Source organism: Engraulis encrasicolus, chromosome 11 (genome assembly GCF_034702125.1).
Source record: "Engraulis encrasicolus isolate BLACKSEA-1 chromosome 11, IST_EnEncr_1.0, whole genome shotgun sequence".
In the NCBI taxonomy this organism is placed as follows: domain Eukaryota; kingdom Metazoa; phylum Chordata; class Actinopteri; order Clupeiformes; family Engraulidae; genus Engraulis; species Engraulis encrasicolus.
Window position 1 is genome coordinate 55,571,628 of NC_085867.1, and position 24,238 is coordinate 55,595,865.

The 24,238-nt window shown below is 41.7% G+C and overlaps 2 protein-coding genes across 4 annotated transcripts in view; one reads left to right on the forward strand and one right to left on the reverse strand.

The window, feature by feature from the left end:
* gsna (gelsolin a) overlaps positions 1-3,680 on the forward strand; it is a 28,187-nt gene extending 24,507 nt beyond the window's left edge. For both annotated transcript variants that reach the window (XM_063211034.1, XM_063211035.1), the window contains 3 exons: positions 624-701; positions 862-922; positions 1,791-3,680. In XM_063211034.1, coding sequence (XP_063067104.1) covers positions 624-701; positions 862-922; positions 1,791-1,960 — 309 coding nt within the window. In that variant the 3' untranslated portion in view covers positions 1,961-3,680. The remainder of the gene's footprint in view (positions 1-623; positions 702-861; positions 923-1,790) is intronic.
* A 959-nt stretch (positions 3,681-4,639) lies between these two features.
* On the reverse strand, positions 4,640-22,955 carry stom (stomatin). Of its 2 annotated transcripts, none has more exons than XM_063211037.1 (7): positions 22,796-22,955; positions 20,278-20,387; positions 14,638-14,710; positions 10,362-10,444; positions 9,656-9,859; positions 6,680-6,814; positions 4,640-6,290 (listed from the first exon to the last, which is right to left on the reverse strand). In XM_063211037.1, the coding sequence occupies exons 1-7, from the start codon at positions 22,839-22,841 to the stop codon at positions 6,099-6,101; spliced, it is 843 nt and encodes a 280-aa protein (XP_063067107.1). In that variant the 5' UTR covers positions 22,842-22,955; the 3' UTR covers positions 4,640-6,098. The 2 variants fall into 2 exon arrangements, with proteins under 2 accessions (XP_063067107.1, XP_063067108.1); XM_063211038.1 differs by having other exon boundaries at positions 22,770-22,954.
* Positions 22,956-24,238: the final 1,283 nt, after the last annotated feature.

A 24,238-nucleotide genomic window follows, 5' to 3' on the forward strand; every position in this document is an offset into this window, starting at 1 on the left:
GGGGTTTGTAAATAAAACTGTTCAGAACAGAAAAACACCAGGCATTGCTGGCCTGGCTAAGGACTACGTCTACTGTACGCACCTCTGCTACTTCCTTTCTATACTGTAAGCCAGGTGTGTCAAACATAAGGCCTGGGGACCGGATGTGGCCTGCCAGCTGGTTCAATTCAGCCCAAGATTTGTAGAGAAAAACAAATGTAAAAAAAAGACTTTCCTCTGACCATTACAAAGTTGCTGCAGGTTTTCAATACTTGACAGCAATTAAGTTTTTTTTTGCTCGTGATTTATAGTCAATGCTCCTTATCATCCACCTCAAGATGTGATGCCGATATGAAGCATAAATTTGTGATATTTTGCAATTATGTTACTGGGGTCCGTTTCTCGATTATTGTCGTTGCTAACCGTCTAAAGACCGTCTAAAGACCGTCTTAAGACGTAACACCATTCCCTTGGATTTAGTGGTGAGCGTCGCTGTCAAGATGCAGTTGAGTCGCTCGTACGAAGGACTTTGCTAACGACGATAGCAAAGACGCTTTCGAGAAACGGACCCCTGGTCCGGCTGAATGTGGCCCCCGTGTGTCCCAATGTGCATCCCTGATGTAAGTTCTTCCTCTTTTTCTTAGATTGAGGAGGTACCTGGAGAGCTGGGACAAGATGATCTTGCCACAGATGATGTCATGATCCTGGACACCTGGGAGCAGGTGCTGTTATCTGAGGCTTTTGGATAAAAAACTGTCTTTTAGTCTGTTTGTTCTTGTGCACAGAGCCTTGTAAACTTGCAAATGTTTTCATCACATGAGAGTACAGATTAATGCATGTTATGCAGCTAATGAAGAGCAATCTGACTTCCCTTCCGTGCAGGTGTTTGTATGGATCGGCAACGAGGCCCAGGAAGAGGAGAAGACGGAGGCCATGGCTTCCGGTACGTTCCAACAAATACTACCTGAAGAGTTTTGTTGCAAAATGACTCAAAGGCCAATGTTGGACTTTTACATTTTATAACTGGAAATGATTGTTCAGACGTCCTTTTATCTATGTGTTAATTCTTGTCATTTAAATATTTTGAGAACATACTTTTTAAACCTACATAAAATGCATTTTGCAATGCACTGCCCAATACAAAAATGTCAATTTCCCAAAATGTTCCAAAAAGGATACAAGTCATTTTGCAACAAATCTCTTCACATCCATCATTGTCTCTGGGCTATGTGTTTGTCTTAAGTAGTGATACCATGTCTGATATTGTTATTAATGAATGCCCTTTCTCTGTGATTGCAAAACAATTTGACATTCTGGACACGAATTTTGAGGCATTTCAGAAATGTCTTCAATGTTGCGATATCAAGAGCTATGCTCTGAGAGCTGTTCTGGGGTGCGTTTCTCGAAAGCGTAGTTGTTAGCCAGTTAGCAACTTGGGTAATTGTCTATGGGATATTGCATTGTAAATAACAAAGTATATCTAATATAGTTGGCAACTATGGTTTCGAAAAAAGCACCCCAGGTTTGTCACCACGTTGCCAGACATGACCCAGACTAGTCACAGTTAGAGGGAGATAAGGCAACATTTTCAAGTTAATTAATAACCTTCACAAGGCATTTCATGCTTAAATGAGTCATTAACAGGTGAACAAGGATTCCCCCGACCTCTTCCTTGGGAAATGCTGAGCATAGCTTTAAAGCCTCTTTTATAACAAATACACTTACTGTGTTTTTTGATGGCTGTGGATGGCTTATCGCCATTAAAAGAGGTACATTCAACTCAATCTCTCAAACTCCATTATTCCCTCCAGCTGTCCGCTACATTGAGACGGACCCTGCCAGCCGAGACCCTCGCACGCCCATCGTGAAGATCAAGCAGGGATTCGAGCCACCCACATTCGCCGGCTGGTTCCTTGGCTGGGACTATGACTACTGGACCAGCGACCCCTTGGAGCGTGCCATGGCTGAATTGGAACTGTGAACTCTGACCCCCTTGACCTTTTGTACCCTTTTCGCTCCTTTGCCTTCATCACTCTGAGATGCAATCACAGGCACTCCTGAAAAGAAAAAAAACTGCTTTTTCTGCATGTCGCAATCACATTTACAGTATAATATTTGCTCATTTTTGGAAACATTTTTTATTTATTTATGGCAATTTGAAGCATATGAGGCTTAGCGAAGGCTTTCTTCATAGAAGTAAGATCTTGTCATTTTTGTCTTGCCAAACCACCACAAACGCTACCATATACAGTAACTGTTTTAAGGATTTATTACGCATCGCTGATTGATTTGTCATCTTCCGCAGTTTGTAGAAGTCCACTGTGTGTTTTTTATACAGTAGTAGGTAATTTACTATATTACCTGTTTTAAAGTAGACTTAATCAATTGCAAGGGCTTACTTAGAAATACCATTCAGGGTGGTCTTGACAGATGCTTTTGCAAAAGGCTTATTCTCACATGTAGGGTTCTATGTAGGTATGCTATTATTTTTTTTCTTCAGCCAATTGGCTGACAATCAAACCGAAACAGGCTCCTGAAATCTGAAGGCACGACTAGTTGAAAGATGAAATTCAAAATCTAGTCTGCAATGGTGGAAGAATCTGCAACACTGCCAAGTGTCCTTACCAAATGACTACAGCTGTCTACTGCAAAATATTACAAATTCAGTCCTCATTCCCTTTTATACTGACTGACTGTTAAATCACTGAAGCGACATTCAAGCAATAACTGTGAGTGACCACGAGAGGGCCAAGTTTTTCCATTCCTTCACTGGCGCCTCGGTGGCGGAAGTCCACAAGGCTCTCCATCTATTCATAGCCCTCTCAGAGCCATATTGCAAATGAGGACACTTCAGTCCCCCTCTCTAATGGGACTTACACATACAATTATGGAGATTCACTGTCATAAGCTCCAGAGACAAATGGGAGTGCTCTTGCACAGTTCTTGTTTGCAATTGAGTGAACAAGCCCTACAGCCTTAATTACATTAGTTGTGCTCTTCATGCGTCAGGGTTGATGAATGGGGCCTTTGGATGGAATGGGTTGGGGTCTAGTGTAGAGTGGGTGCTGTAGGATCCTAGGCTTGAATGCTGGAGCACTTGCTAGCAGTGGCACTTTAAATTAGTATTGCTATTCTGACGTGATTAGATGGATTAGATGAGGTGCAGGGAATAAGGTTATGGGTGGAGCTGACTCGTTCCATTGGCTGTAGAGTCCATCAAGAGGAAAGGGGCTCTCTCCATTTCATAATGCCTACCGTGTGCTTTCACCCAGTCCCCACTCGCATGAAGAGCAAGTCAATTCAGCTCATTTCACTATGCTGAACTGAGTTTGAGGCCAGATTGCATAAGGTGTTGTCGTGGATGGAGAAGCCATCAGACGCAGTATCATCACACATCTGGCAACTCCAGTTCGCTCTCTTTCAGGGAAATTTGAAGCAAGTGGAAGTATAAAACTGGCGTGATCTACGATAAGATACCCAGCTAAGTGACTAAATTATTTTCTCCGGAATACCACCGGACTCAAATGGCCTTGTCTGTAGCACAGGCTAGTGAGGGGATTAACCCTACTTTGCTGCTTTCATGTTCACAACTTTGAATCTCATGTCAACTGCAATCTGTTCATTTGATTTGCCTTACCTTTTTGTTACAACAAAAACCCCTGATTGATGCAAAAGAAAAATAAACACATTTGTGGTTCAAATCACAACTGGTATTTTGCTGAATTTCATTCTAAAACCAAGAACAAAATCAGTCTCAGAGCTCTTTTGGTAGAACCCTCTGTTTTGGTTGTTTTATTTCCGTTTATGTTTTTTATACAGTGTCAGATTTTCAATAACTGTAATACAAGGCATATGGTATGACTTTTTTTTTACACATTTAGGCAATGCGTCACATAAAAACATCTCAGTTAATACAAGGATAATTATACCTTTCTTTAGGCAATATGCAGTACCTTGGCACATACACAGGTAACATCAAACAAAAAATCAGAAAGCAATAGCAACAGGAAACAAGCTGTTGCATTTTCACCACACGAGCACGCACGCACGCACGCACGCACGCACGCACACACGCGTACGCACACACACGCACGCGCACGCACGCACGCACGCGCACGCACGCACGCGCACGCACGCACGCACGCGCACGCACGCACGCACACACACGCACACGCACACACACACACACACACACACACACACACACACAGGGGTTACGTGGAGGTGTAAGCCTGGCACAAGTAGAAAATAGGCACAGTAACAGTACAGGGCACAGGCATCAATACTGTCAAAATCATTCTTTGGCGAGTAATTCTCTACTCCACTACAACTTGCTATGACCGTGATTTAGAAAGGCTGTTGATTTGACCCATACTTACAGTATGAACAACTCACCTGTAACAATTTGCTGATAGCCTGGCTATCACGACTACAAAGTTCTTCGGAGCTTATAGTCTGGCCAAGCTGCTGAGGAACTTATTACATCTATGGACCTTACACATCTAAGAATCCAGGTCCTTTCCTACGTTGACCTTATGACTCTACATTCTCTGTCTATCTCTTCTTCCTCTGCCTTCTGCCTCTCCTCTATACCTCTCCTTTTAAATCTATCTCTAAAAATGTTTTTTTTTCCATTTGTTAAGCACTTTGAGTTAGATGCCTTGTATGACACAGTGCTATACAAATACAATTATTATTATTATTATTATTATCTATCAAATACTTATGTATGCCACTGGCCAACGCTAAAAATCAATCAGACCCGTCTTTCCTCTGACTCAGCTACCAGCGGAGTCAATGACAGAACTAGTGCGTCTCACCTTCAAATAGTCTCAAACAAGTTCCTGAAAGTGCTCGATTTTTATTGGAGCCTGAATTCCGGCCATGATTCGAAATCCATTTTTTCCAGACTGACTTCACTACTGCAGCGTCGAAAGAGGTACCTACTGGCAGGCCCTAGCTACTTTGATCCAACATTTTCCCTTAAAACAAGCTAAAAGTAAAATCAACTAACCCTATTCAGTAGTATAGAAGTAAGAATATCCCTGTTCTAAGGCTTTATGTTGTCAAATATGGGCACATGAGGGGGGGGGGGGTGTTGAGGGGGGAGAGAGAAAGAGAGTGAGAGGCAGAATTAGAGCAAGAACAAGTGAAGTTGAACAAGAGGGAGAGAGAGATATAGCAAATATGATAGAGTACAATACACAAGTTTTCAATTTCAAGTAGGTTGACCACTCTTGGCAAGAAGTATGTACATATACCGCTAAACACTTGTTCTGTATTATATTATGCAATAATAATTAGATGTTGTCTCAACAGAACTGATGTGTGGCAAGTAAGAAATTACCTAACAACTGCATTTTCAATTGTAAAAAATATAGTACAAATGTACATAGGTTTCACGACACCTACACATCACACTTAACAAGTAGTAATATCAAGAAAGCCTGTATGCTCACATCATATAGTATGACATATATCATGGCATATACGTAGTCTCCAAATTCAACACAATCTTTTCAAAATAAAGGCTTTGAAAACTCAGCTATTTCTTTCCAACCATTAACCACACATCGGAAACGGGGCTGCATGGTCTCTGAAATCTGGTGCGGGACAGTAAGATACGTTATTTACAAGTCGATGATCCTAATCCTAAATGTTTTGGAAATTTCAGGCACAGTAGAGATACTTGTTGTTTAAAGTTAAATGTTTTGATCATTTTAAGACAGGCATAGAATTTTTGTCCTGATAGAGTGGGAATGACTGCCTCATGCCAGATTGGTGATTCAAGCCTTTTGTTTTTGCTGCAACACCTGGGGCCATCTGAGTACATACAACAGTAAAATATTTCTGTGTGTGTGTGTGTGTGTGTGTGTGTGTGTGTGTGTGTGTGTGTGTGTGTGTGTGTGTGTGTGTGTGTGTGTGTGTGTGTGTGTGTGTGTGTGTGTGTGTGTGTGTGTGTGAGGGATATACGAAGAAGCTGGTTCAGGAGTAAACCAGGTTAAAAGAGGTAAATCATCTAATAGAAGAGCATGGAGTCCTCAGGTTGGTTTGCTCCTAAACCCGCTTCTTAGCATAGGCCCCTGGTGTTTGTGTAAGCACAACAGTAGAGGGGCGTCTTATTGTTGTTTGAGGAACACCTGCATCATGTCAATCGGCAGTGGGAAGATGATGGTGGAGTTCTTCTCGGCGGCGATGGTGTTGAGGGTCTGCAGGTAGCGCAGCTGCAGGGCTGAGGGAGACTCGGCAATGATCAGAGACGCTTCCTTTAGTGCACGGGACGCGTTCATCTCCCCCTCTGCTGCAATCACCTGCAGAGGAGAAAGAGGACAGAAACAAATGGTGAGAGATGGAGGGAGAGCAATGAAGAGAAGCAGTGTCTCTACGAAATAGTTTTGCTTCATTCCTGAATGTTTCTGTGCTGGTCATCAAACCTTTATGAGCAACAAGGACATGGAATATAGTTTATGCTTTAGCTTTAGTCATATTTTACAGCCCACTCAGGTCAGCAAAGAATAATCATGCCTTTTCAACTATTTCAATGGTGGTTTGAACGGGCTGCCCAGACGGGCACTGCATAAACTAAAATTAAGACATTTGGGTTGAAACTGTAAGACAAAAAAGACTTTCAAGCCCTTCTTTTTTTTTAAGGACTCGTAGACACCCTGTGTATGTGTGCAGGTGTGTGTGTGTCCCATACCTTGGCTCTAGCCTCCCTTGAGGCCTCTGCCTCAGCGGCCATGGCTCTCTGCAACTGCATGGGCAGCTTGACGTCTTTAATCTCCACGCGCTGCACCTTGATGCCCCAGTCATCTGTGGCCTCGTCCAGGGTAGTCTGGTGACAGACAGATGCACCCACAGCACTGTCACACACCTACTTAATAGCTATAATGAACTCCTCCACCTTCACATTACATTACATTACATTACACTTAGCTAACGTTTAATAATCCAAAGCAACTAACAGTTACAGTTTTTAGGTACAAGGTATTGGTGACAGGCCCTGGAGCAATGTGGGATTAGGTGCCTTGCTTAAGGGGGCTTCAAACATTGTGTTCCTTTTTAGTGGCCCCAGAACAGAACCCCAGAACTGCTTTTGCATGAATCTGGCACCAATATTAAAGGAGAAACAGACAAAGAAATTCTTCATTAAGAGGGCAGGACACGGAACATTCATCGTTGATTATTTCAGTCGAATTAAGTCACACACGGATGTTTTTGGTGCTTTTTGAAAGTTTTTTTCTTGATCTTACAACAGCATGGAATAAAATAATCATCTGACTATGAATTATGATATATCAAAATATTATTATTTTTATATACAAAGCGCTATATTTTAAAATTATTCATTCCCCCATTAAGTTAGGCTATAATACCAGAAACGTGAAAATGTGGTCTTTGGTTCTTGAGTCATTGCAGAGATAATGTGACTTAAAGGTTGAAATAGGTTGTAATAAAGTAGTAATAGAGTAGGGTTAGAGAAGAGTACTTATTTTGGGCAGCGTGATAGGTGGAGTACTCATGTCAGGTGGAGTAATCTCCTCTATCACTAGTCTGTTACTCTTAACTACAACTCATCTCATCTCAGTCACAATATCTCAGACTCAAGAACCAAACAACACATTTCCAGGTGTTGTTCATGACATTGCAGGCTAGGCTTACAGGTGCACTGTGTAAGATTTTTAGTTGTTTATTTCCAGAATTATGACTGGGAAAATTGCACTTCTCATACATGAAAAGGGGGCTCTTCCCATGGTCCGCCATTTGGAATTTCCAGAAATAGACATTTCTAGCTGCAAAATTGACTGTACTTTGGCCATACCAGTAAATATTAGCTCATTACTTAGTAAACATTCATGAAAAGATCATATTTGGCAATGGGCAACCCAGTTTCAATGAGCAGCATAGTTGCAGTACCCATTTTGCCATATTCTACACAGTGCACCTTTAAGCAAGAAAACAAATGGCCATTTTAAAATAGTTTTTTTATGTTCAATAATATCGTATCAATATTCATGCAGTTGTGAGGTTGTGTTTGTCATAGGTCAGTTTGTCATGGGTCATTCCACAAAGTGGAATAACCCATGCGTTAGTCATCTTGATTGCTTTAGCCAATTTTAAACTGGTATTTAAAATTGGCTTTCATCACCATCTTGCTTTCTATTTGCATTGATACATTGAATTGAATACATTCATACATTGGACACAGTTTTTGGTAAACCATTAACATGGGTTTCAATTCAGTAGTACACCAAGTCCCCCACTAGTAGGCTAAGCCCCCCACATTTGGGCCTTCATGCCCGCCCCGGGGTCATTTCCCAATCCTCCCCCATCTCTCTCTCGCACTCAATTCCTGTCAGAATCTCATACTATCCTGTCAAAAAAGTAGTACACAATTCATTGTTTAACTTAAATCAAGCAGGACATCCATATCTGACATTTAGAAAGTACCTCACATCCCTGAAGCACCTGTTTGGCAACCCCTCTCAAAATCTTTAGTTAGAAATCAGTCTGCAAACACCATGTTTTGTTGTTTGTTCCCGGCAGGGAGAATTATTGTATTAATGTAACTCTCTTGTTTTTATTTCACTGGACTTTCCATTTCCATTCCATTTCTGACACAATAATATATTTCCTGTAATATTTGCTCTTAACACACAATTTGATATGACGTCCAGAGTGTTTTTCACAACAGCATTCTAACAACATCGTTCTTCCCATGCCACCTACTAATCAGGAATGATATTTAGAAAACAACACAATAAAGACCCCACTACTTATTTATGAACATAAAATTATTAAAAAACTATGGATCGTGTTCTGGATCACTACCAAAATGTAATCACTTGTTCTTTTTGTCATTTCCAACTACTCCACAAAGTTTCATCCAAATCTGTTCATATCTTTTTGAGTTATCCTGCTAACAGATAAGCAAACAGACCAACCCGACCGAAAACATAACCTCCTTGACGATGGCAACAAACTCCTTCTGGCTATGTGCACGAGTTGTACCACAGCCCTTATAGAACAGGCTTGTCACTTCCTATTAAGCCCCATTGTACCGTTTAAAAAAAAAATGCTATGGTTTTTTGGCTGCAGTTCCAATGAGTTCACTAGTCGCGCATCGGAGACCAGAATGAATGGGACCCAATGGAGCTAGATGCTAAAAATCATACTTTTCACAGATTTTCAAAGATCTCAGATTTGAATGTCGTTCTGGAGACTTCAATAAGGGTTTTACTCAAAAGTTTAATAAAAAAGCACATACAGTATGTCCGTTTGATTTTTACAGGAGGAGTTTTTGTTGCTCACTACTTGCTAACATTTTGCTAAAAATGTGACGTCATAGACACTTAAAATCACTTCTTAAGCATATGCGTGGCTCAAAAAATCTAAAACTCAGCCGTGGGTATTTTCTATATATACTCTTTCGAAAGCAACATTCGAATTACAAGAGAAAACACCATATATTGAGATAAAGGCACCATGAGGGGTTTTGCTCCATAGGACTCCATTCATTCTGGTCTCCGGGCCGCCACGTGGATAAGGGTGGGAAGGCAACTAGAGCTCTAAACCTGCCATAGAACTAATACAAACCTGCCTCGTTACGCAAACCGGAAATACACCGTGAAACCAACAAGTGCCGTATCTGGACTTATACAATCTGTGGTTCTACCATCATGCTGTGTGCGATTTCCTCGCGGTCGGACAGGATCTCGGCCAGATTCTTGGTGCCCAGGACGTTCCTCAGGGTGGTCTGGGCCAGCAAGCGGGTGGCGGCGTCCGCATTGGTGATGTTGGCTACAGCCAGAGTGGCATTCTGAACACGGTAATACACCACTCCGTCAACGCTCACCGTGACCGAGTCCTTGGTAAGGACCTGGGGATACACAAGTTTTACACACACACACACACACACACACACACACACACACACACACACACACACACACACACACACACACACACACACACACACACACACACACACACACACACACACACACACACAAACACAAACACAAACACAAACAAAAACTGCAGTTAATCAGAAGTTTTGCCGTTCACTTCTTCAAATTGCCTCCGACTCCGGCAGGGGCCTGACCTTTGTTTTTGGTAATTGTCTAACTTTGCTTAAAAACAACGAGACATCAAGGGCCTAAACTAAGAAGCTGGTTTGGGAGTAATCCAGGATAAGTTAAGAGGTAAATCATCTCATAGAAGAGCTTGGAGTCCTCATATTCTTAAGAAAATGAGGACTCCAGGCTCTTCTATTGGATGATTTACCTCTTAATTTAACCTGGCTAACTCCTGACCCAGCTTCTTAGTATAGGCCCCAGGAGCTCTTCAAACTGTGCATGTGTATCCACAGAATACTTCACCTCTTGTGGGGGAATATCAAATGAAATGGTCCGCATATCCACTTTGATGAAGTTGTCTGTGCAGGGCAGGATGAAGAACAAACCTGTGACATACAGAGGAAAGAACGGGGGAAACGCAAACACAAACACATTATTACATTACATTATATAGCATTTCACAGTCACTTTTTTCACCAAAGCAACCTACAATCGAGGACATAATGGGCAACAGGGCATTCAGTGTTGTTGGCCCCAAGCTATGGAACGCACTGCCGCTGTCAATTCGTCAACGTTCTGCACTTTCTGCTTTTAAATCCAAGCTCAAGACGCACCTCTTCACTGTGGCATATTCATCACACCACTGACATGCACTTCCACTTCCTTTAATTATCACTTTATCATTTTATTTTACATACATATGTATTCTACTTTATTCTCGTATAAGTGTTTTTATTTTTATATTTTAGTCATTCTCCTATTTTTATGTATAAATTCATGGATGCTTTGTTATTACTTTTTCTACTGTTATTTCTCTGTTTTAATGTAAGGTGACCTTGGATATCTTGAAAGGCGCTTGAAATAAAATGTCTTATAATTATTATTATTATAATCATAGCTGACATCACTATTAGAAACAAAGTGCACAGGAAATATACAGAACAAGTGCAGATGCTAAGTAGGGTTAGGTTTTTATAAATATATTTTTTTAGGTACATTAACACAGGGTTGAGTACACACACACACACACACACACACACACACACACACACACACACACACACACACACACACACACACACACACACACACACACACACACACACACACACACACACACACACACACACACACACTTTAGTACTTTTATTTGGATCGCAGCACATTAATAGTTATACAGACCCAAATACTGATGGAAATCACAGAGTTGAATGGGGATGATAATGTTGTTATTCAGTCCAATATTTATGGATAAATATGCATCTCCGTCTCCAAATGGACAATGGCCTATGATGGCAGAGATGGGACAGTATTTTGCCAGTCTCTTTGCTGTTGTTTTGCGCAGTCCAGATAGTTGCAGTCCTGTAAGGACAAGTTTGTGTACATGCCCAAGGCTCCCAAATACTAAAACAACTAATCTGCATTGGTACCCAAGGCCCACAATGGTATTGAGTAATGGCTGATATTTCAACATTTTAGAGTTAAAACATATGTCCATATACAGGTCAAAAGAGCATTCTATTTCTATAAGTGTTACAGTTCTATTGTCTTCATTAATGATGGCTATGTCAGGGCTATTTGGAAAGTTATGCATGTCCACATTGATGTTTTCAGTATTAAACCAGTGGATTTGCACTGCACTGTGTGTATACATGTCTATTGACTCCACTAACGTTTCTTTAATACTTTAATTTGTAAACGCTGCAGCCGTTCAGTATATGGGCTATTGTTTCATTTTCATTTGTGGAAGAGTGGAGAATGCAGTGTGGGTCATGGTTTAAGGGGTACCAGGTGGCCAAGTTATATCTTGTCTCACACACACACACACACACACAGACACAGATACAGACACAGACACAGACACACACACACACACACACACACACACACACACACACACACACACACACACACACACACACACACACACACACACACACACACATTTTTTTAATAGAATTCACAGTTAAGAAGCAGAGAAAAAAGGTGAGATAGCTGTCGGAAAATGCATGCGGAAAAATTAACTTCAGCGGAAACACAAGCATGCACACACACCAACACTCAACATTTTGGTTCACATGGAGCAGTCTCTCCATCAGGAGCTTTAAGATCCAGCTAAAATATTTACTGAAAAACAGTCAAAACTGTAAGCACTGATATATGGTGATGATGACAGTGTTTTATGCTCAATGTTTTTATTTTATATGTATGTTCATATGTTGCTGATGGTTTTACTTTAATTTTACTTTTTATTTTCATGGTCTATGTCCTGTCAGGGACTACATATGTAAATTAGCCTAAGGCTAACACTGGTACAATGCATGAAATGGCAACATTTATGTTTTACTGTAATTGTACATGGTCCCTATAATAAAACTGAATTGAATAGAATCTATGGAGTTTGCAAGTATGATCAAATATGGGCTAGGTATGGATGATTACAGTGCAGTATGACTAATTGTGATTGACAATATAATTTTTAAACTATTAATCTCAAGATAAATCCTATGAAGATTTTTTTCACCATAGCCTAGAGATGACCTTTACCATTCACAGTTAAGAAGGTGTGAAATAAAGGTGAGGAAAAAGGTGAGATAGCTGTCGGAAAATGTAATTCGGAAACTAGCTTCAACGGAAATGTCACAAAATTAGGTGCACGTTTGAAGAGTGCAGAGTCTGATAAATGTGCAATTAGAAGCCAAAAATTTTAGACCTCCAGGTTTCTCATATTTTGGTTAGGGGTGTGCAAAAAATTGTCATGACAATGCATCGCGATATTTAATTTCACGATATACTGAATTGATTTATGACAATGTATCGCCTTAGTTATTGTCATGATAAACTGCATCAATTTATGACAATCAATTATTTAATAATAAAAAAATGTTATTTGCCACTGGTTCATTTTGTTCGCTAGAGAGTAGGTAATATTTCTGTTGTAAAGGACGCTCTCTCCCAGATGCTAAAATGCTTAAATAAAATAAATTGACTTATGAATATGTCAGGGCAGTCATGGGTAAGCGGTTAGGGCATCAAACTTGTATCCCAAAGGTTGCCGGTTCGACTCCCGACTCCCAGTGTGCAGTGTTCACTTGTGTGCTGTGGAGTGCTGTGTCACAATGACAATGGGAGTTGGAGTTTTACTGTTGGGCTTTCACTGAATGCTACACAGCAACTGACAAATAAGCTGTATTTTGACACATTTACTGAAATAAATATCGCAATGCATCACGATAGTACTGTCCATGAATCACAATGCATTGTGATAGAATCGCATTGTGGTATGTGTATCGTGATGGGCATTGAATCGTGAACCCTTTTCCAATACCACCCCTAATTTTGGTCTACAGCTGCAGGCTTCCCTACGACTGAAGGGAGCCCTCCGACAGCTGGCCAACAGCTCATGTTACCAGTGGACGTTGTCCATTGTCCAGGCTATCCCCTGCTCCGCAGTGGTCAAATAGCTTTCTAAAGATAGAGCGGTTGGGAGAGCCACGTCCATCTCCTTCAGTTATCTTAAGGCAGTCATGGGTAAGTGGTTAGGGTGTCAGGCTTTGGGCTTGTGGGCCTTTGTGGCCCAAAGATTTGCCGGTTTGACTCCCACCCCGCCAGGGCGCTTGGGAAATACCATAGAAGTAATACTTGTATTAGTTCTATGGGGAAATACATTACTGACTGTCAAAGTGGGATTCTAAATTCTAACTGCTCCAACTTTGAAACACTTCAATATTATGTTGTCAGCACAAAAAATGGTGATGCACAGTGATGCAAGAAACTATTTTTCTGTGAGTGGATAATATTTGCAAAACTATTCATGTACACGGACGATGTGAACATGTGCTCTTGTTCCTTCCCATGCTGATTACAACAAAGTCAATAATAACACAGCCAGATGAAGTGTACAGCACTTTGTTTACATCAGCTTGAATCTTAGATTACATATTTGGTCCCATGGACATATGGGATGTATATGGGCATCTATATATCGTATATGGGCATCCATGTTTGGTCCTGCATGCCAGTTGTTTATATTCGATTTGAACTGTGTGGCAAGACCCCAGTGCCAAATATCCTACGTTGGAAGGCTGCACAAGTCTAAATGTGATGTGTTCTGTTAATGTTGTATACTTATTTTACAGTCACCATTTTCACATAATTAAGCATTTAAGATATTGCTATTTATCCTAGATATTGCAGTGATTCTTATTATTTTGGATTTAGATTTAACTTTTATGTTGGTTCAGCAAATAGGATTGATGAGAGTTAAGCAAGTCTAGCCAGTCCACACCCTCCTAGTGACGCAACACCTTCAGCGTTGCTACTAGTCAGGAGCAATAAAATATTGTTTCTTAGCTCTGGAGAAATCGGGAACTCCACCCACTTTGTCGCGAAGCAATCAACTCTGCCTTAGCCTTTTCTAGCCTCGACCAGCAGTAAACCGAAGGAGGCTTGTCAACCATGCCGTTTGGGAAACGTTAATCGCTATGATCTTGGTCAGACAGGTCAGACAGGTCTCGAAAAGAGATTTGAAAGTCAATGATAATAGGGCAAACGAAAGTCCACTTGACATGATACTCACCTGGCCCTTTGGCACCTCCTCTGAGAATTCGTCCTAAACGAAAGATGATGGCTCGCTCATACTCCTTCACAATCTGCAGGACAATAAAACATAAGACTGTTATTTGTAGCAGCATGTTTAAAAACATTAAAGGAACTCAAGTCTTCTACAAAGAACACTTCAATTGAAAGCCACAAGAAGCAATGATAGGTAATTGCATGCTCAGCTCTACAATTAATGACATTTACAGTAGTTTTGTTTACACTATTTTTTTAGTCCACTTTAACTATGCATTTCATCATTGCCAATTTGCCAGGACATGTGGTTTTCATACTAGAGATACTGAATAAAGACTTTTTTTGCTAAACCATAGCGAGGGGAATCTCGAATTTCGTTAGATATCCAAAACGCCAACCCAAAACAACTGGGAGGTTCTCTCTCTCTCTCTCTCTCTCTCTCTCTCTCTCTCTCTCTCTCTCTCTCTCTCTCTCTCTCTCTCTCTCTCTCTCTCTCTCTCTCTCTCTCTCTCTCTCTCTCTCTCTCTCTCTCTCTCTCTCTCTCTCACACACACACACACACACACACACACACACACACACACACACACACACACACACACACACACACACACACACACACACACACACACACCATCAGAGGGTGCTGGAGCATGTTGGGGCATGGAGGTGGTCAGAAGTGTTTGGGCTGGGGTTCCCCTGGGGTTGCTGGAGGTCCCTGTACAAGCCTCCCATTGAGAAGCGTACTGCTGATCTGCAGTGGAGACTTGTTCATGGGGCGATCGCTAAAAACAGACACGTGGCATACCTGGACCCAGCAGTGGGGAGGGGTTGTCCATTCTGTGGGGAGGAAGAGTCTTTAACTCATTTGTTTTTGCATTGTAAAAGGTTGGAGGGTCTTTTTCACTGGTTCAGGGAGGCTTTGGGAGGGTTTGGGGAGGGTTTCTCAGAATCCCTTTTTATTAGTGGCCCAGTGTCAAACTCAAGAGGGAGGTTTGTCTGGTTAATTTCCTACTAGGGGTGGCAAAGTTGGCTATTTGGCTGACCCGCAAAAAGAAAATGCTTAATCTTGACTCTGTAGACCCCTTGGAGAGTTTTCTGGGACTGGTCAAAAATCGTATCAAGGTTGAGTTCATGTACTACCATTTGGTCAATGATGTAGGGACTTTTTCAAGCATTTGGTGTGTGGGGGGGGGGTGTAATGGATGTATTGTGAGAATGTACTATGAGTAAGCGGTGTTAAAATAAAGGCATTTTTAAATATCTCTCTCTCTCTCTCTCTCTCTCTCTCTCTCTCTCTCTCTCTCTCTCTCTCTCTCTCTCTCTCTCTCTCTCTCTCTCTCTCTCTCTCTCGCTGTATAGATCAGCAAGTTGCAGCAAACCTGCCTCAATCAGTTGAAAATGTCTGAATAGTCTATGATGATATAGTACATTTAATTTCTAAGTCAGGGATTAAAGCAAAAAAAAGTAATCTGACTGAACTTTTTTACCGGTTAGGCACCCGATCGAGTATCACTCCGTAACCCTACGAAAACCAATGTAGCCAGGCTCTGCCCTCATGACGAAACATACATGCAAGGAATGGTGCCAGAGCCAGCGGCATAGGCAGACGGGGCAGTCGCCTAGAGCAGAATAGGCCTATGTCTTGAGGGCGCCAGTAATACCAAAAAGTGCCACAAAATCAGAACTTCAACCAACATAAATCTTTACACTTCACATGAACAATGAATATTCATTATACACTCAGTATGAGTGTACCTCTAGGTACTAGATCAGATGTGCTCAATCAGATGTAGGCCTACAATGCTATGTTTACAGATGCCAATTTCTAAATACAAAAAAAGGAAAAAGGGGGGGCAGGCCTAGGCCGCTCACCAGATTGACTAGAACTGGCCGAGAATGGAGGGATAATGGATACTATATCAGACTGCAAAGATTGAACTGAAATTTGGGGCATGTTTTGGTTATTTCCTCTTATTTCTACCCATTGTTTATGAATTGTTCCCAACATCATGCAGAATGGATTCACAATGAATGCTGCTTCAAAATGGTAGCTGATCTCACAGAATTATTGACTTGGAATTGCAATGTGTTGATACAGTGAGTGATCCCATTATGGGTTTTTTTTTTTGTAGTAGTAGGCTATATTTTGTCTTTCACATTAGAATGGGCAAACACTGTTCTGGTGAAAGCACTGGTGCGCATTGCTTGCAGTTGTATTTCTGACATTTAAAAAGCCCTGATCATAGCAATCAGAGGGAGAAAACTAGCTTTAATTATTTGTATGTTTTTCACTCTTCGGCCTTTTTCAGTATTCATCCTGTTACAAATAACTTGTTGACGTTTACAAACAGGGTGCGGTATGTCTACCTCTGTGTTCTACCGTTTTGAAAACTACTGGCTACTTTTTTGCTTCTCGATGTGCGGTGCCAAGCACACGCTTACCATTGATTTAAAAAACGTCCCCGATTCTTCCTATGCGCACGTGTTCTACAAGCTGACAGGACGCAGCAGACACGACAGTCACAGACATACGTCTATCGTTTACAAAAGTAACACACTTTCCCAAGCTTGTCGCGCAGCTTTCCACTCGAATCAAGGGAAATCACCCACCCATCAGTCCTGAGTGCGCAGTGCGCAAATAGGCTAACTGAACTCAAACGAAACGCAGATGGGCACAGACGTTGAGCCACTCAAAAACAAGCGCACACACAACTGTTGCTGCTGCACACTATTCCAGTTAGCAGAAATAGCGTCACACAGTAACCAGCCTTGAAAGTGAAACAAACGTCGAAACGGCATTTATCGACCATGAGTCCACCCATCAGAACACTGCTTCCCAGAACAAGACGCATAAATTGGCTCTGCCAGGGATAGCCTATCCGTGACCCAAATGCAACCCATTTTAACTTATTTCTTGAATATATATATCGGCAACAACAAAGTTAATCTGCTATGAGTACAGATGAGACTGTGAATTATCCGTTGTCAAAAGACAACTAGCTCTACACGCAGCCAGTCAAACGCGCTAAACTTTGAGGATGAAACGCATGGTAGGCTATCCTAGTTAGCTGCCATAGTCGTCCCATTGGGGCTATGAATAATGCTAGTAAGAGTCACAAGGCAAACCCTTCATGAGAAGGACATCATACGCAGTCGAAGTAAACTATTCATTTTTTTTTCTAAATATCTGCCACGGCAGGTGCAATGATATGGAAACGTCACTGCACTTTATACATTATTAAGCGGGCTTGCGGAGCAAGGACCATGCAGAGCATGGCCCTTGCAGAGCAAGGCCCGTTTATAGTAATCTCTAAGTCCTGTTTCTTATTATTATTTATTTATTGCTTGGTCTTGTGCAGGGGCAGCAAAAATAGAAAATGGATGTCCTCCTAGGCCTTTCGAGATAGAGACACCGTTCAAACACTAAAACGACCGGCTCGGCTTGGAGATCGCGTATATTAATAGGCTTTTTCGTGTCTCTTGTCGTTTTCCCGTTTTTGGCGATTTTGTGAAAGCCTGGGTCTCCATTGAAAACTGTGGTGGAACCTTCATGAACCAAAGTTCCGCCACTCTAGAGATTAGAGTGTAGGAGGCTTTTTTCGGTCATAAAACATCAACACTTTCACCTAGAAGTTTAGTTGACGCGTTGTTAGCGAGCTCTATGGGATGTCTCCAAATTGTCAAAGTTTCATCTCCCAACTCCCAATACTTTTTAAATGGCAGGTTTGTAAAAAAAAACAGACCTGGCTCTATGGAGAATCCCAGTCTTTGGAAAAGTGCATTTTTCAAGAGATCAGCGCATGTCCCACACGGAGGTCCATTTGTGCCTGAAAAATGTAACCTATAAACTTCATTCAAAGACTGTTAGAGACATCACAAGCATGACTCCGATCTGTGAAAAGGACACGTGCCAACTCCTTTTAGTTTTTTTACAACGATGTTGTAAAGACAAAAAACTCATTCTCATTTTCTCCCCTGTTAAAGGCTCAATACTAACTGTCTTTCAGTCAATCACAACAGGTTGCAGCCAGTGAAGGATTCCATTTCAACTGTCACTGTCTCAAGATTCCATTCTTAACGAGCAGGTGCGAGCAAGCATTCTAGAAGTCCATTGTTCAGCTCTGCAATGCAATGTAATATAGTCTTGCTGGACTATGCATGACAATTAGCTGCTTGGCTTAGTGGTAATGCATGCTGCTGCATTAGAGATATGGAGGTTGAGAGTTCGAAACCCACACGAAGCAATGTTGATTTTCTAAATTATATCATATGCAGCGTTCCTTGGCCGACTTAAAATGCCATACATGTATATCATTTAGTATGAATGGCAAATGTGCTGAATTACAGATATTGAGGTTGGGGGTTCGAAACCCAGTCAAAGCCATGTTGATTTTCAAAATTACATCATATGCAGTGTTCCTTGGCCAACTTAAATGCCATGTATGTCATTTAGTATGCATGGCAAATGTGCTGGATTACAGATATGGAGGTTGGGGGTTCGAATCCCAGTCAAAGCCATGTTGATTTTCAAAAGTATATCATATGCAGTGTTCCTTGGCCAACTTAAAATGCCATGTATGTCATTTAGTATGAATGGCAAATGTGCTGAATTAGGGATATGGGGGTTGGAGGTTCGAACCCCAGTCGAAGCCATGTTGATTTTCAAAATGATATCATAAGCAGTGTTCCTTAGCCAACTTCAAATATCATGTATTGTATGTCATTTAATATCAATGGCAAAGGGGTTGGATTACAGATATGGAGGTTGTGAGTTCTAATCCCGCTCGAAGCCATGTTGATTTACAAAATTATATCATATGCAGTGTTCCTTAGCCAACTTAAAATACCATCTATGTCATTTAGTATATCCCCAAAACGCAGAGCTACAACACTTTCAAGATGGCTGAATCCAAGATGGCTGAATTGTTTGGCCCATAACTTCTGACTGGGTGGATGGAGTTTTTCCAAGATTTCTTTTAGCTTTGTTTTCTCAATAGTACTTTGTTTCATCTCTGCCCCAAAAGGCAAGCCCGCTTCCAGCATTTTCTGTGAGAATGCATTTCTAGTATTACATAATTATTTTCTTTTCTGCCATCAGCAACAATTTTGGCTATTTATTTTTTTAATCTCTCGCGTTGCGCTGCCACAGAATTGTTGACCGCTCGTGTACTTTTTTTTGAAACACGGAAGAACAGGGCATGACCCAAAACTAGGCTACTGATGAGTGAATGTTGTATCACACCGCCAATGGTGGAGTGTATAGCCTAACTACATCCGTAGGCCTACACCAAACATACCTCTCGTCCCCTTCTCATGACCAGGAGTGCTCTCGATTTGAGTTCAGTTGGAAAGTAAAAATTGTAAATTAATTGACATAAATTATACGGACGGAAATCCGTCAAAACGAAAATCCAGTTGACGGAATTCCGTCGTAGTGACGGAAAACTTTAATCCCTGCTAAGTGCTTGTAATTAATACTCTGTAAGTCAGTGACAGCCAAAACAACGGCAGGATTCAAGTCCACCTTTCTAGAGTCCGAGACCAGGCCTAGTCAAGAACGAGACAAGACAGAGTCCAAAAACTTCTTAGTACACTGGACGTATAAAATAAAGTAGAAAAAACAATGTTCACACATGCTTACCTTGACACACATCCATATTGAGATAGGCAAGGTGGCCAAAGTCAGCAAAATAGAGCATATAACAATGAACCATCCACAAAAACCAAGGCTTGCGTCTGCTTCCTCTAGGGCTGAGAAAAGAGATAAAAGAAGAGAGAGGGGGGGGATTCACTCACAGAAAAAGAGAGAGAGAGAGAGAGAGAGAGAGAGAGAGAGAGAGAGAGAGAGAGAGAGAGAGAGAGAGAGAGAGAGAGAGAATAAGATAACATAACATAACATAATAATGATAGGGTCATTTCACGTGAAATCAGACACTTCGGGACCCGACCGACACAGATTTCAATCATACTTGCTGTGCCTGTTTACTAGCAAGGTAGCACCCCGGAACTGTATTTGTGTGAATCTGACACCAAGATATAGACTAGGAAAGGTTTACATACAGTATGAAGGTAGGACACTATACATTCAGCCTTGATTATATCAGTCAGTGTAAACAAAAAGATGTCTGAGGTGTTGTTTGAAAAGTCTTCTCTGGTTCTACAAATTACACACACAGCATGTGTGACGGAGGTCATCTTGCACCTGTTCACCCCCCTCGGGGATCGAACGTGCGACCTCGTCAACTACAACGGTTCGGCAATGGGAGACACAGTACGATACCGCTGGGCCGAGAGACTAGTCTCTCGGCCCAACGGCACGAGACTGTATGAGGCTATCGGAGGGAGGTTTACCAACGTTCCACGCCAACTCTGCGCTAGTTAGCCTCCGTTACACTCTCCCCCTTAAACCTCACTCCCATCCGGGTCACGGCACCACTGTGACGGAGGTCATCTTGCACCTGTTCACCCCCCTCGGGGATCGAACGTGCGACCTCGTCAACTACAACGGTTCGGCAATGGGAGACACAGTACGATACCGCTGGGCCAAGAGACTAGTCTCTCGGCCCAACGGCACGAGACTGTATGAGGCTATCGGAGGGAGGTTTACCAACGTTCCACGCCAACTCTGCGCTAGTTAGCCTCCGTTACACATGGAATACAACAACCTTCAGAATATGAATTATAGTACAGCGGATTGGTGAATTGATCATGCACTTTTGAGTAAAAGCATGAAAATTGGTGCACATATTCTTCTTCCTATGCTTATTAATATAAGCGTTGGAGGCAATAGCATTGATCAGCATATTAAGAAGGACATGTGTACCAATTTTCAGGCCTTTACTACAAAGTGTCAGGTAGTTTCATTAATATGGGTTGGCCATATTGGATTTGGCGGCCATCTTGAAAATTCATAATTTTTCGCGGCGCCTCCAAGTCTAATATTAATCAGCATATCGAGAAGGACATGTGTACCAATTTTCATGCACTCAAAAGTGCACGATAAGGCCCTTTTGTGTGTCTAATCTGCGGGACTATTATGATAGGCCTTACATTGAAAGATTAAAAATTGAATATCAAAAAAATTATAGGCCTATTTCAAAATGGCCGGTTTCTTGTCTAAACATAGCCTGTAAGGTCATAAACAACACCTGAAAATGGGGTGTTTGGTTCTTTGTTTGGTTCTGTACCGCCCCCGTTGAGAAACACTAGTCTGGACCCTACCCAACAAGTGAGCTAAAACCTGTTGACGTTTCAAGCTCAGTCAGTAGTCAGTAACCCTAGCAAATGTCTTGACATTGTTCTGGCATTCATTTTACCAATAAAAATGCATTCATAGCACAACAGGCTACAACTACAAAGCTGACTCAAAGTGATTTGCACAGTCACACCATTCCAAAGCTATATGCAATTTCTCTTATTTCTGTAAACGTGGATTTTGTATCAGAAGTTAAAAAATATGCAATTATTGAACAAAATTTACTGTATGTCTACTTTGGGTCAGTCAGTCATAACTACCAGTAAATAGGCCTATTATTTTTTAATATTTTTTAGCTTTTAAAAACCCACAGCAGTATGAAAGCGGGGATACCTGTTTGGCACTCCCTTTCAAACACCTTCAATAATCAGTCTGCAGACATCAATTTCGCAAAAAACAAAAACATTCGTCAAGCAGAAAATAGGCCTAATAGGCTATTTAGGGGATGCAAGTCCATTGCTTAATTCATTCTGCACTGGCTTGCGAACACCATCCAGCTGCAGTAGCCTACCACCCGGAAGAGTTCATGATAGCACTTTATTTATTCTTCATTCACTTATAACGCAGAGGGCATGTTTGTTTGCCGATGCTGCCCCGTCCCGTCCCTATAGAATAGCCTACATGTCCGACAACACGCCCATGTCCATGAGAATAGCTGCTGCTACGGCAGTCGACTTAACAATTTCTTCATTCCAGAAGTACCGACATCGCCGTAGTATGCTTTGCAACACAGCACATGAATCGTTCGGTCCCACTGACAGGGAAGCGAAAGCGTAAATAGAGTTGAGTAGCCTATACGTAAACACACCACCGCACGGAGACTCAATCGAACGCCAGATAAGACAAGAGAGGGATTTCCTTGTTGAAGAAAAAGTTACCCTGTGTGGCTCCAATTAAACCTTACCGCGTCGTTCGTCTTTGTCCACCGACAACCGACTTCGTTCTGCCATAGTTTGGGAAATATGGCGCAATATTAGGCTACTGCTTCTGAACTTTCCTCTTGGCGCAGCGGTGATCAGGCGCGTTGGCTCCTCTTCTTCAACACAAGCTACTGTTAGCTGCAGGCGTTCCTCATTGAGCGAGGAAATAATAAAAAGGGAGGAGTTTTAAAGGTACAGCACATTTCCGACACAAGTCGCCCAATGCAATATTCAATAGGCTAGGCCTAGGCCTTGGTGGCCTGTCATTAACCACAGCTGAGTGGAAATGTGTAGGTCTATAGGAAAGCTGTCCCCTATCAGCCTTTCTACTCCATTATTAGGATATACAGTATACGTAGGCCTATCCCTTATCCAGTGCTGTTTATTATTTATTTAATAGAGTAGGCTAAAAACAGGGACGCAGAGCCGTGAGGCTCAAGTGCCAGTCGGGCCGTATGCGCGCGCCAGAGGAGGCGCACAGAACATGCTGCAATATTTTATGTCCTTGTAGGCCTACTCCAACTCCAAGCAATTCAGTAAGCTAGAAATAAGAAGGGGTTCCCAAACTTTACCATGGCAAGGCCAGCCATATACCGATAGATTCCAGCCAAGGCCCCCCTTACATGGGTCATGCCACACTATTTGTATGTGCATGCCCTTTCACAACCATAGTCTAGGTCTTTTAGTCAGTGCCAATATAACATAACAAATAAGAATATTGTTCTGCTTATTTTTGTTTATTTTGGTGTACATTAGTTATTTCATTTATTAAAAGATTTATTTTGTTTTGCTATGTGTGACATCCCGGTCACGGCACCACTGTGACGGAGGTCTTCCTGCACCTGTTCGTCCCCCTTGGGACAGCAAACCTGCGACCTCGTCAATTACATCGGTTTGGAAATGGGAGGCACAGTACGATACAGCTGGACTAAAGGACCAGTCCCCCAGCCCAACGGCATCAACACTGTTTGAGGCTTTCGGGAGGGAGGTTTACCAACGTTCCACGCCAACTAGTCCTTGTGAATTAGACACAGTTACATATGCTTTTCCTGCCAACCTTCTGCAGTCCCCCAACCACCTTCTCTCGGCCAGGGGTCAATGGCCCCCACTTTGAAAACCGCTGAGCTAGATAATAGACGACAGCATAAGTGTTCTTTCTTTTCCAACAATATGCAAGAGATGGGTGAGTGATTATCATATAAGTTATTTTATTCAGCTATTTCATTTCCTCTTGACGTCAAAATATACAAGTTTATAAAAACAAGAAAATAAGTTTAGTTGAAAAAATGACTTCATCACCTTTTTTAAAAACGTTTACATTTTATTTTTGGAAATGACTGTTCAGACGTCTTCTCATCTATGTGTGAATTTTGCCAGCAAAATATTTTGAGAGCATAGTCTTTAAACCTCTATAAAATTAATTTTGC

Coding starts and splice junctions, on each gene's coding strand:
- stom (XM_063211037.1), bottom strand. CDS start 22,841: ATGGCAGAACGAAGTCGGTTGTCGGTGGACAAAGACGAACGACGCG. Junction 9,860..10,361: donor TTGATATTCCCCCACAAGAG/GTGAAGTATTCT, acceptor GTGTATCCCCAG/GTCCTTACCAAGGACTCGGT. Junction 6,291..6,679: donor CAAGGGAGGCTAGAGCCAAG/GTATGGGACACA, acceptor TCTCCTCTGCAG/GTGATTGCAGCAGAGGGGGA.